At 38.5% G+C, this 26,288-nt stretch overlaps 1 protein-coding gene across 3 annotated transcripts in view; it reads left to right on the top strand.

Moving 5' to 3' along the window:
* Positions 1-26,288, top strand: part of cped1 (cadherin-like and PC-esterase domain containing 1) — a 71,318-nt gene that overhangs the window by 2,450 nt on the left and 42,580 nt on the right. For all 3 annotated transcript variants that reach the window (XM_053508716.1, XM_053508715.1, XM_053508714.1), the window contains exons 2-6: positions 12,642-12,813; positions 15,550-15,644; positions 17,759-17,840; positions 23,157-23,238; positions 23,400-23,556. In XM_053508716.1, coding sequence (XP_053364691.1) covers positions 12,642-12,813; positions 15,550-15,644; positions 17,759-17,840; positions 23,157-23,238; positions 23,400-23,556 — 588 coding nt within the window. The remainder of the gene's footprint in view (positions 1-12,641; positions 12,814-15,549; positions 15,645-17,758; positions 17,841-23,156; positions 23,239-23,399; positions 23,557-26,288) is intronic.

Genomic DNA, 26,288 nt, shown 5'->3' on the forward strand with positions numbered 1-26,288 from the left:
AAAACATAAATTATTGACAAATTCTACATAAATTCTTGACTATGCATATATTACTCTTCAGAGGCAATTCTACGGCCACCTTGGGACCATAAGCAAAAAGGTGCATGGGGCCTCTCCAACCAGAATTCATCCACATTATCTTATAAATAAGAAATACGTTTTTTTGTCAGCCCTTGAGCCCAAACGGTAGTCTGCCTTGCCTGCTGATAAGCATCACCTCTGTTTCCTGTAATAAATTTCAGCCTTTTGCATTTAAATAACTGCACAGGTCCATACTGCGCTTTCGATTTAGATGTGATTAATTGTGCAGCACTATTTTGGGTACTGTTTAAACTACAGAGCTACAGTATGCTAAAAACATTGTTATTGAGTTAAAGGGCAAAAAATACTTTGTTCACACTAATAATTCTATAATAGTATGTTTCAGACAGTGGTATGCCAAGGGTGAGTGTGTACGTAGTTGAAACTGGCAGGGAATTTAAATGCATAAATCATACATAGATCAAACTGATAGATAGATCAAATGTCATATGGTAGGCACAAAATCACAGTGAGAAAAAAAATCACAAAATCTGCAGCCAATCAGAAGGTCCAAACCATCACAGGGCACAAGTACACCACAGCTGTGCGACCTAATTGACTGTAATGCAATTTAATTTCGCGGGTCAACTCAATTAATTGAATTAATAGATCAGTTTTCAAACAAATTATTTATTAGTAATAAACTCAAATTGATGAATGTCCTAAAAATATACCACAGCTTTTTCAGAAAGTACAAACTACTTGTATCTTTTGAGAATACATTTTAGGAAAATATCGCTTCTTCCTCTTTTAAGATTTCAAGCAGTTCATGCAATACTACCACCTACTGGACTGGAGTGTGCAGCAGAAAATTAACTGGAAAAAATATACTTGATTTGTACTAGACATTAAGTTTAAAAATACAAGTTACACAGCTTTTTAATGCTTATTAGGTACCTTTACAAAATTCTTATACCTCATAATCTGTAAAAAAAAAAAAAAAATTAACATTAGTGCTATTGAATCTATTAGAAAATTACAGTGCCCCAAAATCGAATTGAATGGAATCAACAATTAGCCCACACACTAAATTATTGACTACAGGCAATTTGCCAATCAGACTATAACACCTATCGTTAGAATGTAGGAGAGCCCTGAGGAAATCCACCAAGCACATGAAGAACATGCAAATGCCCAAATCAGGAGATAATATTACAATACATACACACAAATCACTATAAAAATAGCTATAAAGAAAGCAATCTTGACTAAGTAAGAATAAAAATTATTTAGGATTGAGGAAAAAAGAAAAGATGCAAAGCGAGTGAACCGTCATCTGGAATTTGCATTGTTGCCCAGTTGCAAGGTTGTTTATCTTGAGATCTCTCATGACAGCTTTTGTGTTTCTTTGTATTTCTATATTTCAAACTCTTATACTAGATAAGAGTCTTCAGGATGTCTGTCTCGCCCTTAATGCAAATGTACTGCTCTGTGTTTTGATTACTGCACTAACGCTGACTCAGTATAAAAGCTAGCCAGGTAGTGTTTGAGAGATCTTAATGGGAATGTTCTATCTTCTCTGCTAAATTTAACTTGCTAATACAAAAAAATCTAACCTTGATAAAAACATAATCAAAACAAGAACAGGATACTTTCTATTTCACATTGTCTGTTATTCAAGTCTTTATACTCTTTAATATTCTGTAGATATCAGACAAACACAACACTACAGAGTCTGAGGTTTCACATGACGTCAGTGTGAGTTTCTTTGAGCTTCAAACACCTATGTTGTCCTCGTAAGCTTGTGCGTGTGTGTGTGTGTGTGTGTGTGTGTGTGTGTGTGTGTAAGTACATCTAGGTCAAAAGTTTGTCTCAGCAGGTTTTAGGGCTGTGTGTTTGTCTCATGGCCTGTTTGTTGCTTCTCCATAACAACAAGTATTAAACTCTGATTGTGTTTCACTCTTCTGGATTATCATTATAAACAATTTCCCAGTGGTGTGTGTTATACTAGAATACAGCAATGCTCTTGCTTGACTGACAGCACCCATTGCATTAATACGTACAAGAGTTTCAGTTTTCCTGAAAACCTTATTGATGTTGTTTGTTATTGGAGAAGTCTGTTTTGTGACATTGTTCTAGGGTCAGTGTTTATCAGACTCTTCAGGAACATTACAGCTTAATTTATTCTGTGAAGAGCATTTCTCATAACTACTCCCCTCCCATCACACATACAGTATTTATAGGACTGCATGTACTTCATGGATCGTTTGGATTTTAGCTTAAACATATTACAGTTATGAAACTTTATTTACACGGAAAGCTTAAGCTCAATTAAAGCAGAAAGTGAATTAATAAATACATAATTTAGTGTTTGTATTTAAAAAATTGGTTAGGGAATATAGACGTGATTTGTCCTTTAAAAACTTGTATGAGAGATATGCTAAACGTAATGAAAAAGTGGGAATAACTTTATTAACTGACATACTGTTGGTTGGTTGGTTCAAATTGCATATGTTGTTAGTGTTAGTCTTGGTAAAGTTGATTTTCTCCATATACAGTAAGAGTAATACTCAGCATAGTCTCCACTACAAGCAATGCATTTGCACCACTGTTAAACCGAACTCTCAAATCCCCTTTTCTCGACATTGATGATGACCCACTGTGCTACAGAATTGTTACCATGTTGATACCATTGACAAGAGGAACATGCACAGATAGATAAAGAAGTTTAAAAAGGGCAAACCAGAATTTATGATAAACCATGCAGTGTGAGAAAATCAACTGCGACAAGGAGGATTTTGAGATGAGGGTTCATAATGATGCAAATGTATCGCTTGTATTGAAGACTATGTTGAGTAGTACCTTTGTATAGACCAGGGGTATTGAATAGAAATTTAAGTAAGTCCAGTCAATACATTTTTCTTTGTGCCGAAGGCTGAATTTCATGTGTTTATGTGATTCAGATCTCTGAATGTATGCATTCATTGTAAGTCAGTTTTTAGGAACTACATTGAATGTATGGACAGTTTGAACTTTGAGGTCTTGTATATTTCCTCTTACTTGTATGGAATACAAACAACAATCTTTCATTTGCACACTGCTGAGCTGTAAATAAATGTAAATGGATATCTGTCATACTACGCTCTCAGTTCGGGTATTCTACATGCCCTTACCTCAGACCGCTCCAGATATGTTTGCTCCCGTGTTTTGTCTCATGTGCCACTTTACATTACTTTCAGTACAGTCCCTGTAAAAGACTTGTTTAACAGGTTTAAAATATAGCTATGTTTTAAAATAAAACGTATAATTGAATAGTATTTATTTTTCACTGTTAATATAAGCTAACTGTGAGCTGGCAATATTTCTGAGGATAATTTGAGCTAACATATTTTAAACTGTCCTTCTTCATCACTGATAAAATTAGCTAATGGGTGCTAACCTGACAAGATGTCTAAAGTCATTTTTTAACATTTTCTTAGACTTCACTGGCAGCATAACAAGATCTAACTTTTCAGCATTAATTAGATGATTAATTAAAAAAAAATAAAGACAATGTTCTTAATCTTCACTGCTCACATAGCCAGCTAGCTAATATCAGCTAACCTTAAAGGATTTCTGAAGCCATATATGAAATGCCCTTAATCTTCACAGCTAACACTAGTTAGCTATCAAGAGCTAAATTATTAGCATTAAGTGAGGAGATTAAGCCACTTAACTTTGTATTAATTATTTAACATTTTACTGATGACATACTGTAGGTAGCTAATAAAAGCTAACACAACAGATTTATGGACAGGATTTCTGAGGGAAAATATGCGTTTATAATCTTCACTTCTGAGTTAATTGAGGTAAATTTAGTTACTTATCTATTTTTTTTTTTTCATCTTAACTGCCAACAGTAGTTATTCAGCTGATAAGATTTTTTTTTTTTTTGAGACTGGTTTCGGGGCTTTGTATGAATCATAAGATATTGTTGAAAGAGCTAGTTCTGACCAATGTACAGCCACAACCTTTCTTTTGTTTATACTGTATAGATTGCTAACAAAAGTTTTGCCTTGTTAAAAAAATTACAATAACCATAAATATTAACAAAATGTATGCATGTAAACTATAACATGGCATATTCATCAGGCATTATGTAAACTGTAAATCGTGAATAGTATTTCCAAAGCAATATGCTTGCACACCCCCAGTATGGTATTTAAACTTGAATATATCACACTCACAGGCAGATTCTTCTCCTCCGGATGAATGACAGATGCTTCCCAGCATGGGCTGTCTGAGTTTGCTGGGTAGGAATGTACTGCTTGACTGACATGATTGAGTGCAGACCAAAATTAAGCGTTAAGACATAAAGTATATATAGAAAGCATGTAAATATGAATTATACTGTTTGCTCATGTTCAGATTTTCATGTCTATTTTTGTTGAGTGTGTACCTAATGTGAAAAAAGAGACAAGGTGTTATGTCAAATTGGTTGTTAATTATGATGAAAAGTATTTGTAACTTGAGCCTCTGGACATCTATACCATAGACTTTATATCCAAACCCATGGAGTCAGCAGTAACAGAGCCCGACATGAGGGAAAGGAGGGTGATATAGAGAGCGACTGGGTGAAAGAGAGAGGGAATCAGGGAAAGCTTGACTGAAATGTGGAGTTGTTGCCAAATCTTTGCCAGTTACCAAGCAAAGCATCCACTTTGCATGGACAATCAGGCCCTGAGGTCGTCACTGAATGCTAAAGAAACCCACTTTTTGTCTCTTTTTCTATCAAGACTCTCTTACAGTGTGTGTGTGTGTGTGTGTGAGTGTGTGTGAGAGAGAGAGAGAGAGAGTCTAAAACCTTACGGGAATCAAATTAGGTCAAAAGCAAAGTTTTAAATAAGAGAAGTTGCACATGTAATTGAACACAGTCCTCAAGAAACCGGAAGCAATTTTGCCAAGCATGAACAATTTTTAGAAAAAGCTTACACTTAGAAAAACAGAATAAGTCCCAAAGCTTACATTTCTCACTCTCATAACTGCACACCTTTCATTTTAGTTTCACTGTAATTACTGAATTGTTTATAGCTACTGCATAAGATGCATAACTAAACATTAGACCGTACTGCCAGCACTAAGACGTCTTTACGTTCAATAAATTTTCATTTTTTCTGCAGGAGTATCTTAACCATGTGTAAAGACAGGCACCTCGGGGCCGGCGTCTTTTTCCATAATTAACATGTTATTCCATACTACAGCATTTTAGCATGAACAGCATGCCTGGGAGTCTTATCAAAAATATATGCCACTGATCGTGCCAGCTTGGCATGACTACACAGCTGGAATGAGAAAAGTGGAGTGGGTTTTGCTTCTTATCATTTTGATTATAAATAGGGATTAAATAAAACAAACCAGACACAGCACTGTAAGAGACGTCGGCTCAGCAGGAGAGTTATGACCTTTTGGGACAGGAGAAGGAGATAGGGCATTTAAATATAGTAGAATTTAAATATAGTTGTCCTGTGCACTGTGGAATTTGGTACCAACAAGTGCTGTCATCAGACACACACATACTGTATGCACACTGACCCAATCTTAGACCTGAGTCATGGAAAGGACAGAACGGGTGGAAGAGAAAAGGCACGACCATAACATTGTGCATGATCACTACTTTCACAGGACATCATGTAAAGCTAGATCGGTTTGGAATCTTGGGGGGGAAAAACACAGATTTACAGTTTCTACAGTCTTTTTAAATATTCATAAATAGTTTAATTCAATTCAAATTTGATTTTATTTGTATGGCGCTTTTAGGAATTGCTAATTGTTGGCGACAGAGACAGTGGCAAGGAAAAACTCCCTGAGATGGCAATAGGAAGAAACCTCTAGAGGAACCAGACTCAACAGGGAACCCATCCTCATTTGAGTGATAATGGATAGCAGGGATTGATCTACAGTCATACTGTGTGTTAGGCGGCTGGAAGTTCAATATAACAGTTGATGTCTTTAGGTTAAAATGGAGTCCAGTTTGTATAGTTAGGTAATGTAAAGATATTTTCTATTTAAATTTTCTTTTCATTTTATGAAGCTGCTTAGAGAAAATGACCATTGTTAAAAGCGCTATATAAATTAAATAAAATTGAATTGAATTGAATTAATGGAAAACTCCAGTCCCCCTTAATGCTGTTCTGAAATGTTTAGTTGTCTAGTTATGTTTGCACACATGCAAAAACACAGAACTCTGTATATATTCAGTATCCACTCTATCCCGGTCGAGTTGCAGTTTATTTGCAGCCCGACCCAGGAACATGTAGCAGATATGCACAGTTGATAGATGATGCCAGTCTGTTGCAGGGCAATATGCACACACTCGTTTACACACTTACACCTCAGAGCAGTTTATAGTCACTAATACTGACATGTATTGCGAGGTGGGATACAACTAGAGGAAGCACACCTGGGGAGAGCATGTGAAACTCTGGCAGACAGTAACTCTAGCTAACGATCAAACCCTAGACTGCACCACTGTGTACAGTATATACACTGGCCATCCACTTTAACTTCAGCGAGCTTCAGTTGGTGTTTACATCAAATCAGAATAGTGTCAAAAATCTAACTGTGGTGTGGTTGTTGGTGGACATTTTTATATGGATTTTACACAGCTGAAAGGAAGTCTGTAATCAGGGATTTCTACAACCATTTTGAGCAGAAATCTCGTGCTGGGTGAGATGGTAAAAAAGCAGGAGATCACACCAGGATCCACTCCTGTCAGTCAAAAACAAGAATCCGAGGCTATCACAGGCATAGACGCACTCGAGACATTTGTGTGAATGAATGGAAGATTGACCAGTTCACTTCACCCTCTAAAATCAGCATGAATGTTGAGTGCGTATTTAAGCAATATTGGGCAAGAGGGAGTGCTGTTGTACTGAGTATCGGTATAGCTGTGATGCGGCCGTAGGCACGAGTGTGCAGATTAAGTGCTTATACAACAGCATGACCTGGAGTGTGATATGGCTTTTATACAACAGTTCCATAAAGTCCATTTATTAGCAACAGATTTTACTTTGTTATTTCACTTGCCCACACTTACCTACGTACACTTGCCTACTCTTTGTGACTGCTATAACTAGCATTAAGCTGGCAACTGATAGTTAGTGACTGACAGTTAGTGTAATTAACAGGGGTAAAAATGTTTTTTTTTACTGGTACGATGGATGCAAAAGCTAAAGAGATTGAACCATGGAGGTGATGGACAGTCCTGAGAAACATACGAGATTTATATCTTTATCTTAAATATTAATTTATATTTAGATACTTTACATCTCCACAGTCTGTTATAGAAATCACCCAAGTTCTGGGGTTTCATGGTTGAATTACAAATTGCATAAAATGGAAAGCTAGTGCATTATGTAGGGTGTGCAATCCTTTGATCCACACCCCAAGTAGTGCCCTTGATCGGGGGTTATTAAGGGGTGGAATTCAGCCTTGTGTTAAGATAGTTAGATTTGTAGCTCATGTTAGCTGTAAACCAAACTACAAGAAGAGTTTAGAGGCAATTTGGAAAGACATAGTAGCAGTTACTAAAGTGTTGTTCAAGATGACATAATGTTATCAGATGCATTGTATGCAGAAAGTGCTTTTGTGTCTGGTTTTAAATGTGGGTTTTGGTACCAGTCCAAGGTTTGGACAGCCTTTCTAATTCTTTCTAGAATCACACTTTCTAATGTTTTTTTTTGGTTTGTTTGCTTGTTTTTTTGTTTTGCAGTCTACATTTTAGAATGATACTGTTGATTTCAAAACTATTAAATGAAATGACACATATGGATTTCTGAAATTAAGTAACAACAATAACAAAAACAGTCAGTTGTTATTTTAAGACGCGGAGGTGAAACAACAGTATTGTTAAGTGCTTTTGGAAAACCCATCAAGCACCATAATGAAACCAGCTCTCATGAAGAGCAACCGAGGGAGGCAAGAGCAAAACTTACCTCTGCTGCAGACGAGAAGTTCATTTAGAGTTACCAGCCTCAAAAATCACCAATTAATTTCAAATAGCACCTCAGATTAGAGGCGTTATACAGGCTTTACAGATCATGAGTAGCAGATACATTATACCTCAATATCAACTGTTCAAGGGAAATTTGTACATACTTTGGATGCCTTCAGCATAGTTTTACACTGTAGAAAGAAATAAAAATCAGGAATCAGTAAAACCTTTGTACATGAGTATTATCTAGGAACACCAGGTTCAATGCCAGTGGCCAATGGTGACCATTATTGTATAATTCTATTCATTCCCATTTTGTAGGACCGTGGTAGGACCTCTGGTCAACATTCAAATGCACGTTCACACACTTAAACAGTTTGGAAATGCCAATTCGCCTATTCTGTATGTCATTGGACTGAGAGGAAACCAGATTACCAAACCCACCAAGCACAGGGAGAACATGCAAACTCCATACACACAGACCCGACGTGGTAATTGAACCCAGGCCCTAGAGATGCAAGGCGACAGTGCTAACCGATAATGCACCATGCCATTGTCATTTCTCACGGAGTTTTTATTTATACCTGGTCATGAGGTTTACATAACTACCTTAATTATATATTTTTTGTTTTGACAATGCAAGTATACAAGTAATATTTAGCTATAACAATGCAATTTAAGACTTGGGACATGGGACATAATATTGGTGATTAATATTATCAATAAATGAATTCCCTGTATGTCCACCCAGGCTGACCTCAGTGTGTCTTTACCATTCCATCTTACCTTACCATGAATCTGGATATTACAGGAGTTTGCCCTTTACTCCATTTTTTTATGCAATTACAAGGTGCAACTTTATCTATTGATTACTGGAAAGAAAATTCAATAAGCAACATATTCATTGTTTGTGATAATTATTGTGTATGTACTTTCACTCTAGTTTAAAGGCTCTGCTATATTTGGCCTGTTCCATTATAGGGTCATGGGAAGTATTATCATGCTTACCCGCCCAAACTGTTAGTATGATCTTAACACCATGGGGATTTGGGAAAATCTGGCCTAGCCTTTTTAAAGAAATGCCAGAGATGAGTATCAGTTTTACATTCAGCTCTGTCTTTATTACTTTCTTTTGTCCATTTTTTAATATTATTCTTTCACCGTGCTTCTATTCCCTAATTGTTTCAGCTCATATATATATTTCCATTACATCCGAAAGCTCGACCACATCAGAGAGTAAAAAACACATGCCCAGAGCCCATCATGAAGTCTTCTCTCTTTCTCTCTCTCTCTCTCTTTCTCTCTACTTTCCTGCCCCTTACTCTCTTTCCCACTCCTACTTCCTCTAGTCCTGCTTTATTGGCAAAATCCTGAGTTGTTCTCAAAGGTTTGTTTACTTTCCTCACAGTAGCTTCACCTCTTCACTGTTTCTCTTCCCTTATCACTACTTCAGTCCATCAGCCAGTCCTTTACCGTTCCTCCGTCTCTCTCTCCTCCTCTTATAGACCTCCAGCTGCAGATGCTAATCTAAACCATGCAATTACTGAGCTGCCTTCGTTTCCCAGGGCCCGGCTGTGGCCAAGACTCAAACATTATTATTTCATTACAGAACTTCCCTGAACAGGCCTGAAGCAAACAGACGGACAGAAAGAAGCAGAAAGAGAGAGAGAGAGATTAGAGATGGATACAAACTAGGCTAAAAAGGACAGAACGTAATCAGAGAGCAGAAGAAAAGAAAATAGACATTTGCTCGTCTGTAGTGCAGCAGAAGAGACAGGGTTTTACTTGTCTTAAAAGATCTCCTCATTCTTCATCCCATGCTATACAGTATGTGGAACATCCGAGAACATTATATCTTTCCATCTCCATTTCACGTTTCTGTTACATCTAAAATAGTTTTTGGTAGCCACAGCGGACCATCTGATCCACACACACAACTTGGCACAGGTTTTTACACCGGATGCCCTTCCTGACACAACCCTCCCATTTTATCCAGGCTTGGGACTGGCACTGGGGTTATGGGTATTGGTTGGGCATTGTTATGGCATAGTGGTTAGCACTGTGGCCTCTCACCTCCAGATTTGAGGATTCAAGTTTGTCTGTGGAGTTTGCATGTTCTCCCTGGGTTTGGTGGGTTTCCTCTGAGTGCTCTGGTTTCCAGGTTAGACTAATTGGCATTTCTGAATTCCCTGTAGTGTGTGCTTGCTTGGCCTGTAAAGGAATGGCACCCTATTAAAGGTGTCTTCTGAATTATGCTCAGAATCCCTTAGAATAAGCCCCAGGCATCTCGCAACCCTGAATATGATAAGCGGTATATAGAATAAGTGAGAGAGTGTGTACGTGCGTGCGCTCTTTATCTGTTGATATAGAAAGGTTTGTTTAACATTTAATATGTCTCTAGTGTCAGCACATTGCAACTGTCAGTAAGTGAGACGAAGATCTTTAGGGTAGAGGTCAGTCCATAATTGTCTGTCTGTCCGTCCCAGGATTCTCATTAAGCCGAAATGCTAAGAAAAGTGTGTGCATGTTTACAGGATTTATATGGAATTATAAATGTAACACCAGTTAAAGTGATTAGATTTTGGAGTCAATGTCACACCAAGGTCAAATGTCTGAAATACTTTTACTTTAATGGCTCTTTCCTGTTTGTCATACACAGATGTTGCTTTCATGCTCATGTTCAGAAACTTCCATTTATGTGTTCTCATGCATCTGTCTGAGATTATTGTTTATGCAATATTTCAAGAACATTTATAGGAATTACAATATATGGAATAATTTCGATTATGTTCTTTAAATGATTATGTTGTTATATTTTATTCAGCCACTTTTTTCAGATAGGATATAAAGCGGGCTCTGAATGTCTGAGACAGCTAATAAAAAATATTTTTTTCTTATATTAATTTCTACTTAAATACAACAATAAAAAAATGGGTAGAGTATACAGTATATGAAATATTATATTCTGTATATGTGTGTGTGTGTGTGTGTGTGTGTGTGTTATTCACAACATATTGAAAGAACAGTAGAATCTTAGTAGTTTTCTTAGTAGAGGTTCTTAGTATTTTTATCTGCTTTATACTTGAGCTGGCATCAACTCCACAAGTTTGCAAAATCCATTAGTGTGATATCTGAACACATAATTCAGCAGAAAACATTATGCATGAGAAACAACTGATCCTTTTTGTTAATATGGTCAAAATAAAAGATTTCTTGTAAATGAAAACCTAGACAGTGCAGAATGCAATAAAGTAATCAATCAATCAATCAATCAATCAATCAATCAACCAACCAATCAAACATTTAAACATTTGGGCCCTATTATATATTTTTGGTGGTGATGGTGGTGGTGGGGGTATTTAGATTGGAGGGGTATAAAGATTAGTAGCAAGAAAGACGTCTTGGTGCCTAACATCTTCATCTACACTTTTGGTGATGAGTTGAGTTGTTTTAACTAAATTGCTGGTAAAAGAGCCACTGCATATTTGCTTAACTTAAGTGATATCAGTAACTAACATGTTTTGCAACAATACAGGTAGTCCCTGACTTTGAACGTTTAAGTTATGTTAACAGACCGCGGTTCTACTTCAGAAATCGAAACCGATACGCAATGGTAAAAGGATGGTAAAAGTTTCTTAAAGAGAATCATTACTGGTGATGAGACATCGATTAATCACTACAAGCCTGCGAGTAAACAGTGGCGTATGGAACAGAAACATCCTCAATCACTCACCAAGTCAGCTGGAAAATCGATGCTTACAGTTTTTTTGGATTTTCAAAGGCCAGTATTGGAACATCATCAGGAAAAAGGTTCAACAATCAGCAGTGCTCTTTACAGTGGGACACTTACTCAAGAGATGGAGCTAAACTTGGGATTAAACGTAGAGGACTGCTATCCAAGGGTGTTGTGATCTTGCATGATGATGCATGTCTGCACACTTCTGCCCACACCGGCGTCCACACTCCGCAAAAACTTACTGTAGTTTCGAGATGTTGAAGCATCCTCCCTTTATAGTCCTGATCTTGCTCAGTTGAACTTTCACCCCTGAAAGCAGTCCTACGAGGACAGAGATTTACTTCAGATAAAGAAGTGAAGACAGGGGTGCATTCGTGGGCTTGCAGCGCAGCCTAAAAACACATTTAATAAGGCAATACAAAACAGATGAAGTGTATCAAATTATCCCTCGTGATTATGTCGAAAAATTGTAAATTAATTTTAAATAAATTCTACAGCGAAAGTGCGGATCATTTTTGACTCAGCCTGGTATATTGCGTGACTCATGGCCATGCTGACTCTCTCGGAGTGGCATCATGGGCATCGTTACATCATGGGCACCACCTGAGTCTCGTCATCTTGGCTGGGTGAAGACTCAGCTGTTTGAAGTGCTAATCCTGTTCAGAATGTAAACTTGGCCTGCTGTCCTCTCAGCCCTGTATAGAAGCCCTTTTACAGGATATTAGGCTCGGAGCTCTACAAGACGTATTTTGGTTGGCTCCACTTCTGGGCTCATTAGCAAATAATGTTGTGATTTGTACATCCAAAACGGTTTGTGTTTAAATCTGTCACAGTGTTGAGGTTTGAAGTGCGTTATGTTGGCCATGCTTTTCACTTTTCCATTTCATCCGTCTCTCCGGATCTCTCTCTCAGGTACACTGGTCTAAAAGGAGCTGTGCAGGCAAGGCTGTCATGTTGACAGGACAGCACGTCCCCTCAGACACGGAGGTGCAGCTTTATCACAGAGTCCTCCAGGAGCAGGGATACCGTGTCAACCAGGGACGCTATGCTGAGACCAGTGCCACCCTCACACACAACAGTAGAGGTGGGTATTCTATATGTGTGGCATCTCTGTGTGTTTTTGAACTGTCTTCATGTCTTAAAGTCCAACCAGGTCTCTTGGCGCTTTCTCTCAAGACTAGTAAGAGGTTTACAGTTTAGGCACTCGCCGTTTAGTACACATTTTAGGAATGAGACAAAAATGTAAAACATATTTAAAAGTCACATTATAAATCATGAAGCCCTTTTAATAACCTGTCAAGAAGGAGTATGTTATTACTCTCACTCAGAGAGCATCCTTCCCTTGTCTCCTTGCCACGGATGGCTGTTGCATCATCGGGATTCAACCTCATAACGTCCTGGCCAAAGGATGTACAAGGTTCAAAAATATTCCACCCAAGGGCAGTGTAGTTAATTATAACCTGCATTTGAACGACATGGTAAAACAATCTTTATACTAAGAAAAAATGGAGTGCTGTTAAATAAATGTAGTTATGCAGAAATTATCAAAACATAATTAATGACTAATAATTAATTAATTATTTAGGTTTTTAATGGCTGATTTCTGAAGTTACAGCTTGTAACAGTATTTTTTAGTCATTGTAATAGACCAATTGTCATAAAAACGTGGAAGTTTTTGGTAGGAAATAAAGAATAAATTATACATTAAATGCTTGTTTTGGTCAAGGCTTTGTTGTTTATTAGGTGCTGAAGAATGAAATGTTTGCTGAGTAGTGAGGTCAGACGTCTGAGTTGACCTGTTCTGACTCTCTGTCCTACATACACTCTTCAGCCCACGCAGACACACAGCTTCCAAACTGTAATTGTTGGGATGTTTGGATTAGGGTGCAGTAGATCCAGACGAAAAGGCTTCACGTCCTGATGCACATCAGAAAAATATTAACCTAAGAAAAGGAAATAACAAAAAAACGCAACATTCCCTCACATTACTCTAAGGGAATTTAGTCAGCACTGTAAATTGACTATAGCAGCCACAATAGTACTATAATGACAGTACGGTTTGTTACACATGGTCATGTCAACAGACATCCCAAATTGCATACGACGTTGATCCGGACCCGATTCTGAGCCGCTTGGCCTCTGTTATCTGGGATCACACACTTCAAAAATGTATTTCAGAGATCTCACTTTATCTCTCTCTCCCTCTCTCTCTCAAACACACACACACACACACACACACACACACACACACACACACACACACACACACAGACATACATGCCCAGGTTACCAGTGACATCTATTTAAACCAGCTATAGGATTGTAAATCAATGCAGCTGATTTCCTTTAAACTCGTACATTTTCAAATACCAATATCTAAACATGTGGAAATATCTTAATTATCTGTGGAAAATTTTGATTTGATTATTTTACATTTCCACATCTTAAGCTATACTGTTTCTGATTTTATTGGCAGATTGTTTATCTTGCCTCTAGAAATGAATGCATAAAATTGAATTAACTTCAAGTTTAAAATCAGTGCAGAGTTTAATTATCTTATATATTGTTTATTATAATCTTATTACACATAATGTTCAAAAAATAAGTTAGACCTTTGATTTAGATTGAAAAAGATTTTGATTAATGTTAGATATAATTCATTACTTCAGTGTAAAAATAAGCTAAATTAAACTTAAAGGCATCATTTACAAAACTTTCTAGGGGTGCCAAAAGTTCTGAAGCCAACAGTATACTGTATCAATATATTTGAATATTGCGGCATAGAACAGTACAGTTGAGGGGTATACTATGAATGGTGCGTGTGTGCGCGCGCGTGTGTGTGTGTGCACGTGAAACTGTATATTTAACTTAGAAGAAGGCTATAAGCAGCTGGCTGCCAGATTGACATCTTGGCTGGCCTCTTGCTCTCTCTCTCTCTCTCTCTCTCTCTCTCTCTCTCACACACACACACACACACAGAAACGCAAAACACACTGGCCCAACTGAGGAAATACCTTAGCTGTAGTAGTGAGAATCAGTCTTATTGGAAAATAATAATGTTGAAGTGGTCATTTTAATGCATCACACCACTGTTGTTGATTGCTTCAGTAAAACAGCCACCCAAAATAACATCTCGTGCTAAGATTTATCAGATGAGCTGAATAGTGCAGATTTCCCATAACACCCTCGGGTCCTACACGGCACTTCCTGTCATTCAGAATCGCACACACACACACACACACACACACACCACACACACAACAGTGCCTGGATTCAACACTGAGTGCACACAGCCCATTTCCTCCAGCTCAGCTATTCACCACAATTGCTCCCAGATGTGACTCTTACAGATGTGATCTCTTACACTTTCCTCTCTTTTAAAACAGTAGATTTTTAATTTTTTTCTTTTACATGTTTGTTTTAGTCTCCGAACTTCATCACGAGTTTACTTTGTATTGTAAATCCAGACAATTTCCATACTGAACTGCCCACAGGAATCAGCGTGGAATTCTGGGTAATCTCACTCTTTGACTTGGACTTGGGTTTGCAGGTTTACTGCAGCAGGTTAATTAGAAACACAAGGCCCTGTGCTTTAAATTGGGGATTTAACAATAGATCTATGACCATGAAGAATTTGACCTCTGTTCTTTTCTTGTCTTTTTCTTCCATTCCTTTATTATGTGTTGCTTCAGGTTTATATAATCTACTTTTATTGTCCCTTTAAAGGTTATAAAAAGCCCGGAAGCTCAGCCTCTCAGACATATTTCCGTCTAATTTTCTCTCACTCGTTTCATTATTATCTTATCCTCTCTCTCCACAGATGGTCAGGAATGGTCTCTCTTGATTTGTCTCAAAGGAACAGAAAAAAGTTGCCTCAGAAAAATCAACTTTGCCCATTCTCAACCGTACCAGAGGGTAAGAAAGCCAGTTGCACTCATCAGGCTTAAGTTTAGAAACACAATAAAATAATTCTCATATGTAGTACAGTATATATATATATATATAAAACAGATATAAAAAAGGCAATTTCTTGGAAATCCACTTCATCCTGTTTTTGTGTTGATGGAAATGAATGTGAAATCAGAGCTAGCCAAAAGATTGGGAGTCAAAATATTTATAGAAGGCAGACCTCAGCGTGGCTCAAACCCAGAGCTGGGAAAGAGCACTTCTTCAAGCAGTGATCTCAGCTCCCTATCTAAATAAACTGTCCAAATAAAGCCAATACGCAGCTAAGATAGCTTACCGTGGTACCGTAACCAAGCTGACAGGCCAATTAGTTTTTCAACAACATTCATAGACAGCTGGCGTAAGTATTAGTAGACAACGGGTTCTTGGTTTCCTGAATGTGACATTTTAAATCATATAATGATATTCATGGAAAAAAATATTTCCTTCCATGGACTAGGAACTTCTCTAAATTCCCAAATAACCTAATATTATGGAATATGGAAGCATCCCTCTGTTCCCAGGGCCCTAGGGTCTCCAGATGTATATGGTACATAATCTGAGGATAGCGAAGGTTCCTATGTTCCTATAGCCCTATGTTCATGAGTTCTAGTGTCCTATCTTCCCTGGATTCCATGCTACTAAGGTCCTATTTTCTTAGCGTCCTATGTTCCCATAGTTCTGTGTTCCCAGGGCTATATTGTTTTATGGTCCTATGTGCCTGGGGTCCCACGTTCCCAGGGCTATCCCTAGTTCTATGATCCCAAATGTCCAGGGTCCTTTGTGTCCCAGTTGTAGGGTCCCATGTTCCCAGAATCACATGTTGCCATGGTCTCAAGTTCACAGGATACTATGTTCCCTTGGTCTATATAGCACATAATGGAAACCGTAAAAAAACATGTTCCCCAGTTATCTATTTGCTTAATATGGCTTTTGTTGGAACTCGTTAAAGCCGGTGCATCACAAAGTGATATTGGCATAGCTCAGTGCTTATCTGAACCTGTGGAAATGTTCAGTGGCCAAAAGGTTTTTGCTAACATACTAAAATAAAACTTCATTATCTTGTTACCTAATTAACAGTAAAATAACCTGTCTTGTTACAATGTTACAGACATAAATGGCTAATCATTTTATATTTGCATTGTCATATGCTCATTTCATATTCTCATTTACTTATTAACCAGCAGTTGATAACAAAATATACCATAACAATAAAAAAAAAAAATAAACCAGTACTCTGGTTTCCTCCCACGTTTAAAAATATGCAAATTAGGCAATTAAAGTATAGATTAGAATGTGTGTGTATATGTGTGTGTGCCCTGCGATGGATTGGCACCCTGTCCAGGGTGTTCCCAGCCTCGTGTCCTAAGTCTCCTGGCATAGGCTCCGGTCCCCCGTGACCCTGAATATAGGATAAAGCGGTCCCCAGGTATCCGGTCAAACTCTTGTGCTTAGAGGTTTTTAATAGGTGGCAGTGTTTTACCACATTTAACACAAACACATCAAGCTCAATTATTCATTTTTCATTTATTTTGTAAAGCATTTATGAGGACAGGTACTGATGTTGGACGAGAAACCGTGGCTCGCTAACTCCGTTTCAGTTCATCCCAAAAGTGCTCGATGGGGTTGAGGTCAGGGCTCTGTGTTAGGGCCAGTCAAGTTCTTCCACACTAAAACTCGTCAAACCTTTACCAGTCTTTATAGTCCTTGCTTTGTGCACTGGGGTACAGTCATGTTGGAATAGAAAGAGGCCTTCCCCAAACTGCTGGAAGCAAAGTCGGAAACATAGCAATGTCCAAGATGACTTGGTATGCTGGAAGCATTAAGATCGCCCTTCACTGGGGATAAGGGGCCTGATTGAAACCTGAACGCAATAATTAACAGGTTTGGCCAAATACTTTTGTCCACATAGTGTATTAAAACAAGCTTAGTCATATAAATCTGTTATTTCCGTTACAGACATCATTATTTTCCAGGCCCTTCTGTACTGAAACAGATTAAGAATTCATCAGTCCTGTGGTGTAACGTTATTTCAAACACACAGCTTTTGTTCATCTTTTAACAACAGTACCATCTCTTCTTAGGTCAACATTATACCAGCGTTTGTTGGGGCTTTCATGGACATGGGCGGAGTCTGTCGATTTCTTATGGACGACCGGTTGTCAGGTGGGTAAATGTGTCTTATATGACAATGTCGACCTGCATTCTGGTGTAGAGGCGATGAAAAGTTTCATTTATGATGTGAACCAAAGCAGCGATTGTTTTGACATAAAAGAGGTAAAATCGCTTAATAAGACATAATGTCATAATGTAATAAACTGATCTTGATTAGGCATGATGTTTACACTCTGCGAGTGTGTGTCACAGACACCTGCTTCCAATTATGTATTTGCTGAGCCTAGTCATGAAAGTGGAGTGTACCCTAGATCTCTGCTGAGTCTGTAATCACTGAGAAAGGTCAGCCTCTTAGATGATATTTACCCAGACGTCCTTGCCACAGTTACTGTTTAAGAGGGTAAACATACGATTTAAATGCCATATAATCTTTATAATGGCCCATTTAACCTGTCTCATAATATACATCCATTATAAAATGCTTATCTTTTTTTCTTATAAATAAGCAAACCAGTTTATATAAAGCTAGCATTCAGGGAAGGGCTTTGAAGATCATGATACCTATTTGTGTTTGATTCTTTGAGCTAATTATGGCTATCACCCCCTGGATGAAGATAACCGCTTGCCCATTTCAGGACACTAGTGATTGATTTTGCTCCTTGGCTTACGGCTATGTAGCCATGCTCTTCTTTGTGAAAGAGGGTCATTGTCCCCAGGTCTGGAACAATATTGTCTTTCGTCTTGGCATGCCTCCCACACAAATGATGGCTGATCGAGTCCTGGTTGTTTGAAGGGGCAGCTGGGAAAGGTTGTGTCCTTTTCATGATAACATCCGAAGGCATGGCGGACACACAATCATGCACGAGGGGTTTAATCACCGCTTAGGCTATAGCAGTTACAGCACTGCTTTCACGTTCAGGAGTTTCATGAAGATATTTATGGTTTTTCCATGAAATGGGGCCACTGTTTTTCCAAGGCTTAGGGAAGTAAAATATTCGAGTCGATATCATGTACAGTGCTGTATGTGCCATTTATTCTTTACAGCCTGGTTGTTAGTGGAGACAGCGCCTTTATGCTGAACATGATGTGCTGATGGAATAAACATTTTATGCACATGCACAGAGTGAAGTAAATTGCTGATGATGCATTTTTTATACTCATGAATACTTTTACTCATTTTACACATCATCACATACTTCCAGAAGCAGCAGAGCTGGCTCTGTCTATATGAGGCTACCTGTGGTTATTATAAAGGTGTCAGCCAATGAGAGTAAAAGTATGTATAATTAATTTGTAATTTATCATAAACAACATATGTTCCATATGTTCAACGTTATGCTCCATGCATTTTCTCATTTCCTGTATCATGTCTTTTGCTCAACATATTCAGGTGAAGACATTCCCTCAATATATTGCTTGTCACTAGCAATATGTTGTTATGACATTATTGACAAAGTAACGCGTTAGAGTACTTGGATTACTTTTTTGATGTAAAGAGTAATCTAACGCGTTAGGTCCGCCATTTAAGTACTTAGTTATTTAGTTACTTTTTCAAAAATGTAATCGTTTATTTAGACAATTTATGTAATCCGTGAGCCAGACATTAGTCATTCCCAATCCGTTAGTGTGGTTGTGAAAGTCGTCCCCCGATAACACACCACCTATTTCTGCTGTTATACCCCTATCTCACCTATGCGGTTTGACTATGCAAAGAGCTGACGCGCGGAAAGATGGAAACACAGCACCAAAACTCGCGGTGAATCATGATGAACTGTACTTTCGGCTACCGCGCGAAACCACGTAGGTCATTGGTTTCTGGTTTTTCAAACACCATCTATTATTATTTTCTCTTTATTTAATTTGCATTATGCTTGATCAGGACATCTTTGCACACATTACTGCCAAACTTCATGAATGATGGAAATGGCTAGAACGGTGTTTTTTTTTACGGTCACCCTTATGCATGACTCTGGGCTTATTTCTACACTGGAAATTTTAAACAGGAAGTGGCATGACAAATTGAACGAAATCAAAATATTTTAAGTGCCGCCGAAGGAATGGATCTCTTTCCCATGTGACCCTGAGTTCACTCAAAGGCAAACCCAAACCAAACAAACGTTTGGTGCAAATGAACTCTAGTCAGGAAGAAAGCTAAAGTCTTTCCAGATTTAGGCTTCATCAGACTTCATCTTTTGTTATTCACATTAGAGAAAGAGTAAACGAGCAGATCACATGACAATGCCAACCATCAAACTTAACCTAATGCAACATCTTTACTGCAGTTTTGTAGACTTTATAATGAGCAAAATGAGTAAACATCATGCCAATTTGAGATGCGCTCAATCTTCTTTCTTCACCCAGAAGCCACATACCGACTCTCAAAAAGCCTCCCTAACCAAACACCAAATTTAGGGTTTAAATCCAGTCGAAAAGAAGCTTTCGTGGTTGGAAGGCTGCAAAAGCAATCACAAAACTGCAATAACTCGGATTGTAGAATTTAGACAATCGCAGTATCGCAGTATCAGGGTGACCTTATATTCTCATTTTGAAGCAATATAGAATCAGCCAGTAACTTGTTCTGTCCAAGGTTGAATCGAGGAAATTCCTTCCTAGAACACACACGCACAAATCTCTAATGGTCCAGAAGGCACCATGGGATGTCTACGTATAGCTTGTGCCTCGCAGGCAGCCACCATGATTAACACAGACTACGATTCTTAATCCACCTCATCATGCTTATAACAATTATCTGAATATACAATAGGGTTACAAACCAATAAACAAAAAAAAAGAAAAAGAAAAAGAAAATCCAGTGATGTCAGCATGGTGTAACAGTGAGTTCTGACTCTGACAGTTCCTCAACCTCTGCATCGTCACACGTGTTGGTAATTAGTCTGGTTGGTAGTGTGTACAGAACTGTTTTTCAATTCTGCTCATGCATTTTGTTCATATGATTTTGTCATATTTTGTAATGAATTTAGTTCTTGATACTTTGTTATTATCCACCCATCATGTATATTTACTGTACAAGTCCCTTGGACTATGGTTCAGGAGGTCCCAGGTTTAAACCCCACAACTGCTAAGTTGCCACTGCTGGGCCCTTGAGCAACGCCATTAACTTTCAACTGCTCAGATCTATAATGAGATAAAAATGTAATAAAGAATAATGCTTAACAACTTTAGCTCACATGTAACAGTATTATCCCAACGTACAGTAGCTAGAATCTCTGGGCTAAAAACCATTCAATTCAATTTTATTTGAATAGCGCTTTTAACAATTGTCATTGTCGCAAAGCAGCTTTACACAATCAAAAGAATTATTTAAGTCTGTATGGAATGTAAGTGTGCATGAATCAAGATGAGCAGATCGTCCCTGGTGAGTAAGCCGAGGGCGACAGTGGCAAGGAAAAACTCCCTGAGATGGTAATAGGAAGAAACCTTGAGAGGAACCAGACTTAACAGGGAACCCATCCTCATTTGGGTGAAACAGAAAACAGAAATTGATCTGCATTTATACAGTGTGTAGGGTGGGAGGCAGTTCAGCTATAACAGTTGATGTTAATTGATGTAAATATGGAGTCCAGGTAGTTATTGGAGACAATTGCAATCTTGAACTATTGAGCAGAACTATTTGGCCAGAACCGTCTTTATGGTAAAGTGAAACCATCCCCAGACACCAGACGCATTCCAAAGAGACACACGGGGCATCCATGCGACGAGATCTCCAACCAGAAGCGGGGCACCAGGATGGGTCAGACAGATCCGGAGGCTAACATACTCTGTTATTTCCCAACACACCAATAATTTATAAGTTGGCTAGCCACAGTTGGTCCAAAAAAATAAATGAATTAATAATTAACTTCATCACAGTACATCAATACTGTACATCATGGCCAAATTACTGCCCTCTTAGGAAAAAGGATCCATCTAGCACTCTAAATTGATGTTCCTTAGAGGATCTCCACACAACAGAGTTTTTCCTACTTAAAAAAATAGCCAAATAAATTGCTTTTGCTGGCAAGTCTTGACTAGGGCACAAAGCTTATTCTACAGCCCATACAGATGTTAACTCAAAAAGTTTGGGCCTTTTAGTACTCCACCATCTTCATTACATGACCTAACCAGGATATCTATTCTAGTCATCCAAAGAACCATTAAGGAACCATTTCTATAGAGTGATGCTGAGAACATACACCACATTTTAAATCCTCATGGTAAAGAACATGCCTCCCAGCTGTTTAGTGGTATTCTATAGCATTTACGTTCCCAGTAGCAAAAACAGTGCAGACAGCACATTTAGAAAGAGAGATTTGGGAGGAAAGCTCAACAGATATTCTTAAGTTACACAGCTCATCCAGTCCCTTTATGACTCTGTCATCTGGAAAATCCTGTCACTCCAGTCTTTGACCAGTAGGTTGTGAAGTGCTTGTGAGGTATTTTCCATAATGATTTATGTAGTTTATGCAGCACAACCAAGTTAAAACACTCTAGAGGAGTCCCCAGTACCCAGCTCGCCTTCCTGATAATTTATCTATCTAGGGCCAGGGGTAGCTCAGTGGTTAAGGCATTGGACTACGGTTCGGAAGATCCCAGGTTCAAACCCCACAACCACCAAGTTGCTACTGTTGGGCCCTTGAGCGCGGTCCTTAACCCTCAACTGCTCAGATGTATAATGAGATAAAAATGTAAGTCGCTCTGGATAAGAGCGTCTGCCAAATGCCTAAATGTAAATGTATCTATATACACTCCATACTCTGTGGTTAAGGTGCTGGGCTGCTAACCTGCTGCCACTGTTGGACCATTGAGGAAGGTCCCTCACCCCAGGTGCTCAGATACAGTCAGGCGTAATTACCACAGAAATGACAGATGTATTTTAAGGGTGGGGGTGTATCTGTCGCCAGATGGCACATACAGACCCTTTCTCTTATCTCTCCATACTGGTGGCCTCTTGGCTGCGTTTTTATATTTGATATTTGAATATTTGATTGAGAATGTCTGAAGTAATTTGTTTTAATGTTATCCCTCTAATTCTTGATCTACACACATTCATGTACAATTTCTTATTCATAGTTTCAAAAGGCTGACGGTGTAGAATTAATGTGGTTTTTAGATTTTTGGTTTTCACTTGGATTTTTCTCAGCTCAGTGGTTAAGAAACTGGACTACTGCTTGGATGGTTGTGAATTTAAATCTCAATACAGCCACTGCTGTGCTCTTAACCCTCAACAGCTCGGGCATAAGCCACTCTGGATAAGGGTATCTGCTGAATATTGTCAGTGTCAAATTGAACAGTTTTTTTAAAAAAACTTGACAGCTTTTAGTGTTGTTCAAAGATGAATGTTTAAAACTTTTTTCTTTTCATTTCCAGACGTGTCATTACCCATAATTCCATCTGCGTGCGCTTCTTTTGGACCAGACCTTGGAGGAAATCAGCACACTGAACATATCTGGTTAGATCTTTATAATGTTTTTATTATTATTATTATTTATTGATAACTAACAATAATAATAATAAAAAATCTATCAAATTTTTTTTTTTTTTTTACTTTTTAAAAAAAATCATGTATCACTCATTTTTCAACATCTCTATCTCTACTCTTGTGTCTGTTAGGGGCCAAGTTCCGCAGTCAGGCGCTCCAGCCAGTCAGCATCTGGTGGCCTTAGTGAAAGTATATGTCTTGGTTACATCAGCGACGCCACTCACTGCATTCCTGCATCGTACCGGATTGGTCAGGACTGATCTGGACGAACATAGTTATATTACTAAGGTAAAGTAGCTTGCGTATGTACTTGATCTGCCATCCACCATAACAGAAAGCCAGCAGAGATCTGAATGAAACGTTTTTAAAAAATATATATATCATAGGTGTTTGGTTGGTTATTATACTTATTATGTTAAATGATGCATCAACATGCAGTCGTAATGTTAAACCTATATAATATAGTAAACAATCAAGGTAAAAAGGTTTCTCAGTACGTTAAAGTCATAATCGAACTCCTTGCTTTAGGTCTTAAACATACAGGCACCAACTTCCAGCAGAGTTCCTCTAATGTGCAAGTGGTGAGGGTGAATGATTATGTGTACATTTCAGGTGTGTCTCTTTAAAGTTATCAGTCGATTAGGATCAGTCCTAGTCGATCATCCTAGTCGACTAGGATCAGGCGTTCCGGGACCTAAATGTTCGACTGCAGTGGGCTCAGAGCCACCTCGACCAGGATCATCCTTCAAGGATGTATGACCTTCACCATACTGTGCTTAAAGTCTGCAAATGTCAATTAGTTTTCCGCCATCATTCACAAGAAAATAGATCACAAGTCCCAGTTTGACTTGAACAGCCCTTGTATGAGACACTCCTGCTTCAAATGATAAATAGGCTTAGCTACATTATTACAGACTCCTTCCGAAGTCATTCATGCATTCCAGTGACTAGTAAATAATAGATTTTTAAAATGTGCCACAACATCGATACAACCTGATACTTTTAGTTAGCAAATATATGTTGTTTTACTTTTAATCGTTAATACGCAGGCCTTGCCCCAGAGAACACAAGGACTTGCACCATTGGTTTCCTCTGAGAGCTCACGTGGAAGGAAGTTCATGTCAGCTACTTTTAATGTCGTTGCCAATGGCAAAACTGGAAAATATATATATATATTTGGAAAATCTGGGTTTATCACGAGGCATTTTTGTGTTTGATTGGTTAAAAACATGTTTTGGGGATTTTAGTAAGGACCAAAATGGAGCAGCTTTGGAAGATGGTGGATTTCTGAATTGGCATGGGGTGAGTATAGATGTTCTCATCACATGGAGGAAGTGAAGAGAAGAGAGGGAGATTTGTCCACGTGTCTCTCCGTGTGTAAGGGTGGGTGGGTGTAAAATAGAGACTGGAGACTTACACATGACACTTCACTCCAAACCTTTATGCAATGGAGAAGAAGGAACTTGTTGAAATCATGTAAAACAAATTACTCTGTACTTCACAAGGATCTATAGTGTTGGTGTTTGTGTGAGTCGTATAGGTGTGTGTTAATGCATTTCACTCTTTTATGTGTATACACGCTCACCTGTTTGTCTGTGGGTTATTCAGAAGTCAATAAACTCTCTAAGTGTGTGCGTGGGAAAACAAGTGAGCCAGCACACCTCATGTCAATCTCAGACCAACTTTTTACACACTGCTGCCACCTACTGAGATGACTGTGTCATTACCAAACTTTGTGACAAGTTGCTTTTATGTACAACTGACTGGTTTCTCTGCACAGATGTCTTTCATGTTTGCTCATGCATGCTTTTCTGTTATTGCCAAGTGACTGGAAAAAGTTTTTTAGACCATTTATCATACAGTTCTTAATTAGGATTTAAAATACACTAATGCTATTATCATGTTCTGACTCATTACTGCATTCTAATCAGTTATTTGTGCTGCTTTATATAAGCTTTTATAGATTAATATATTTTACTTAAGGAGAATATACCTAATGAGTGTGAGTGAGTGTATGTGTGTGCCCTGGATTGGCACCCTGTCCAGGATGTACCCCGCCCTGGAGTCATGCCCTAAGTCTCCTGGGCTAGGCTTTAGGTCCCGCGACCCTGAATACAGGATGAAGCGGTATAGACGATGAGTGAGTGAGTGAGTAAGAACATACCTTATTAAACCTCCAGGAACTATCAGGGGGTCCAATTTTACATTCCTCCCTCTCAAATTTGGACACATCTCAATATCAAGTCTTCAAAGGAGATAATTGCGAGTTCGGCTTCAGTACAGATCAGGAAAGACCATGTGTCCCAACATTTGACTGGTACTGTATGCTTTCTGTGCCATCTCTTTAATGCGTTAACACATGCTTAGCTGTATTAAACTGCTAACATTGACATTTATAACATGAAATGCTTGCATGGTTTAATGTAGGCTAATATACAGTTAGCAGTGAAACAGCGTTATAGGAAAATATTTAACAGCATAAAAACTGCCGTTGATGTTTTTCCAATTAAAGTTTGTCCAGTATTGTTTTAATCCTCTCATTCCACAGCCAAGGGTTACCTTAGTTAGTAAAATATGATGTGGTATTTTGGTCCGTCCATGGTCCATCCAACACACTGGGTGACAAATAATCCCCATCCTGGAGAGATATCCATTGCTTCTGTGGCAGTTACTTAATATGATGGGTTGCCAGCTCGACACCGGGTTGTTATTCACACACTACGGGCAATTTGGCGACGCCCATTAGCTCAACCTGCATGTCTTTGGACATTGGGAGGAAATTGGAGTACCTGGAGAAAACCCCCCAAGAATGGGAAGAACATGCACACAGACCCCGAGGCAGGACTCAAAGCTGGACCCTGGAGTTGCAAGGCGACAGTGCTAACCACAAATTGCCTATAATGTGTAAATGAGTGTGCAATGGATTGGCACCCTGTCCAGCCTCATGCCCAAAGTATCCTGGAATATGCTTCAGGCTTCTGTGACCCTGTACAGGATAAGTGGTATAGGAGATGAATGAA

Source organism: Clarias gariepinus, chromosome 12 (genome assembly GCF_024256425.1).
Source record: "Clarias gariepinus isolate MV-2021 ecotype Netherlands chromosome 12, CGAR_prim_01v2, whole genome shotgun sequence".
In the NCBI taxonomy this organism is placed as follows: domain Eukaryota; kingdom Metazoa; phylum Chordata; class Actinopteri; order Siluriformes; family Clariidae; genus Clarias; species Clarias gariepinus.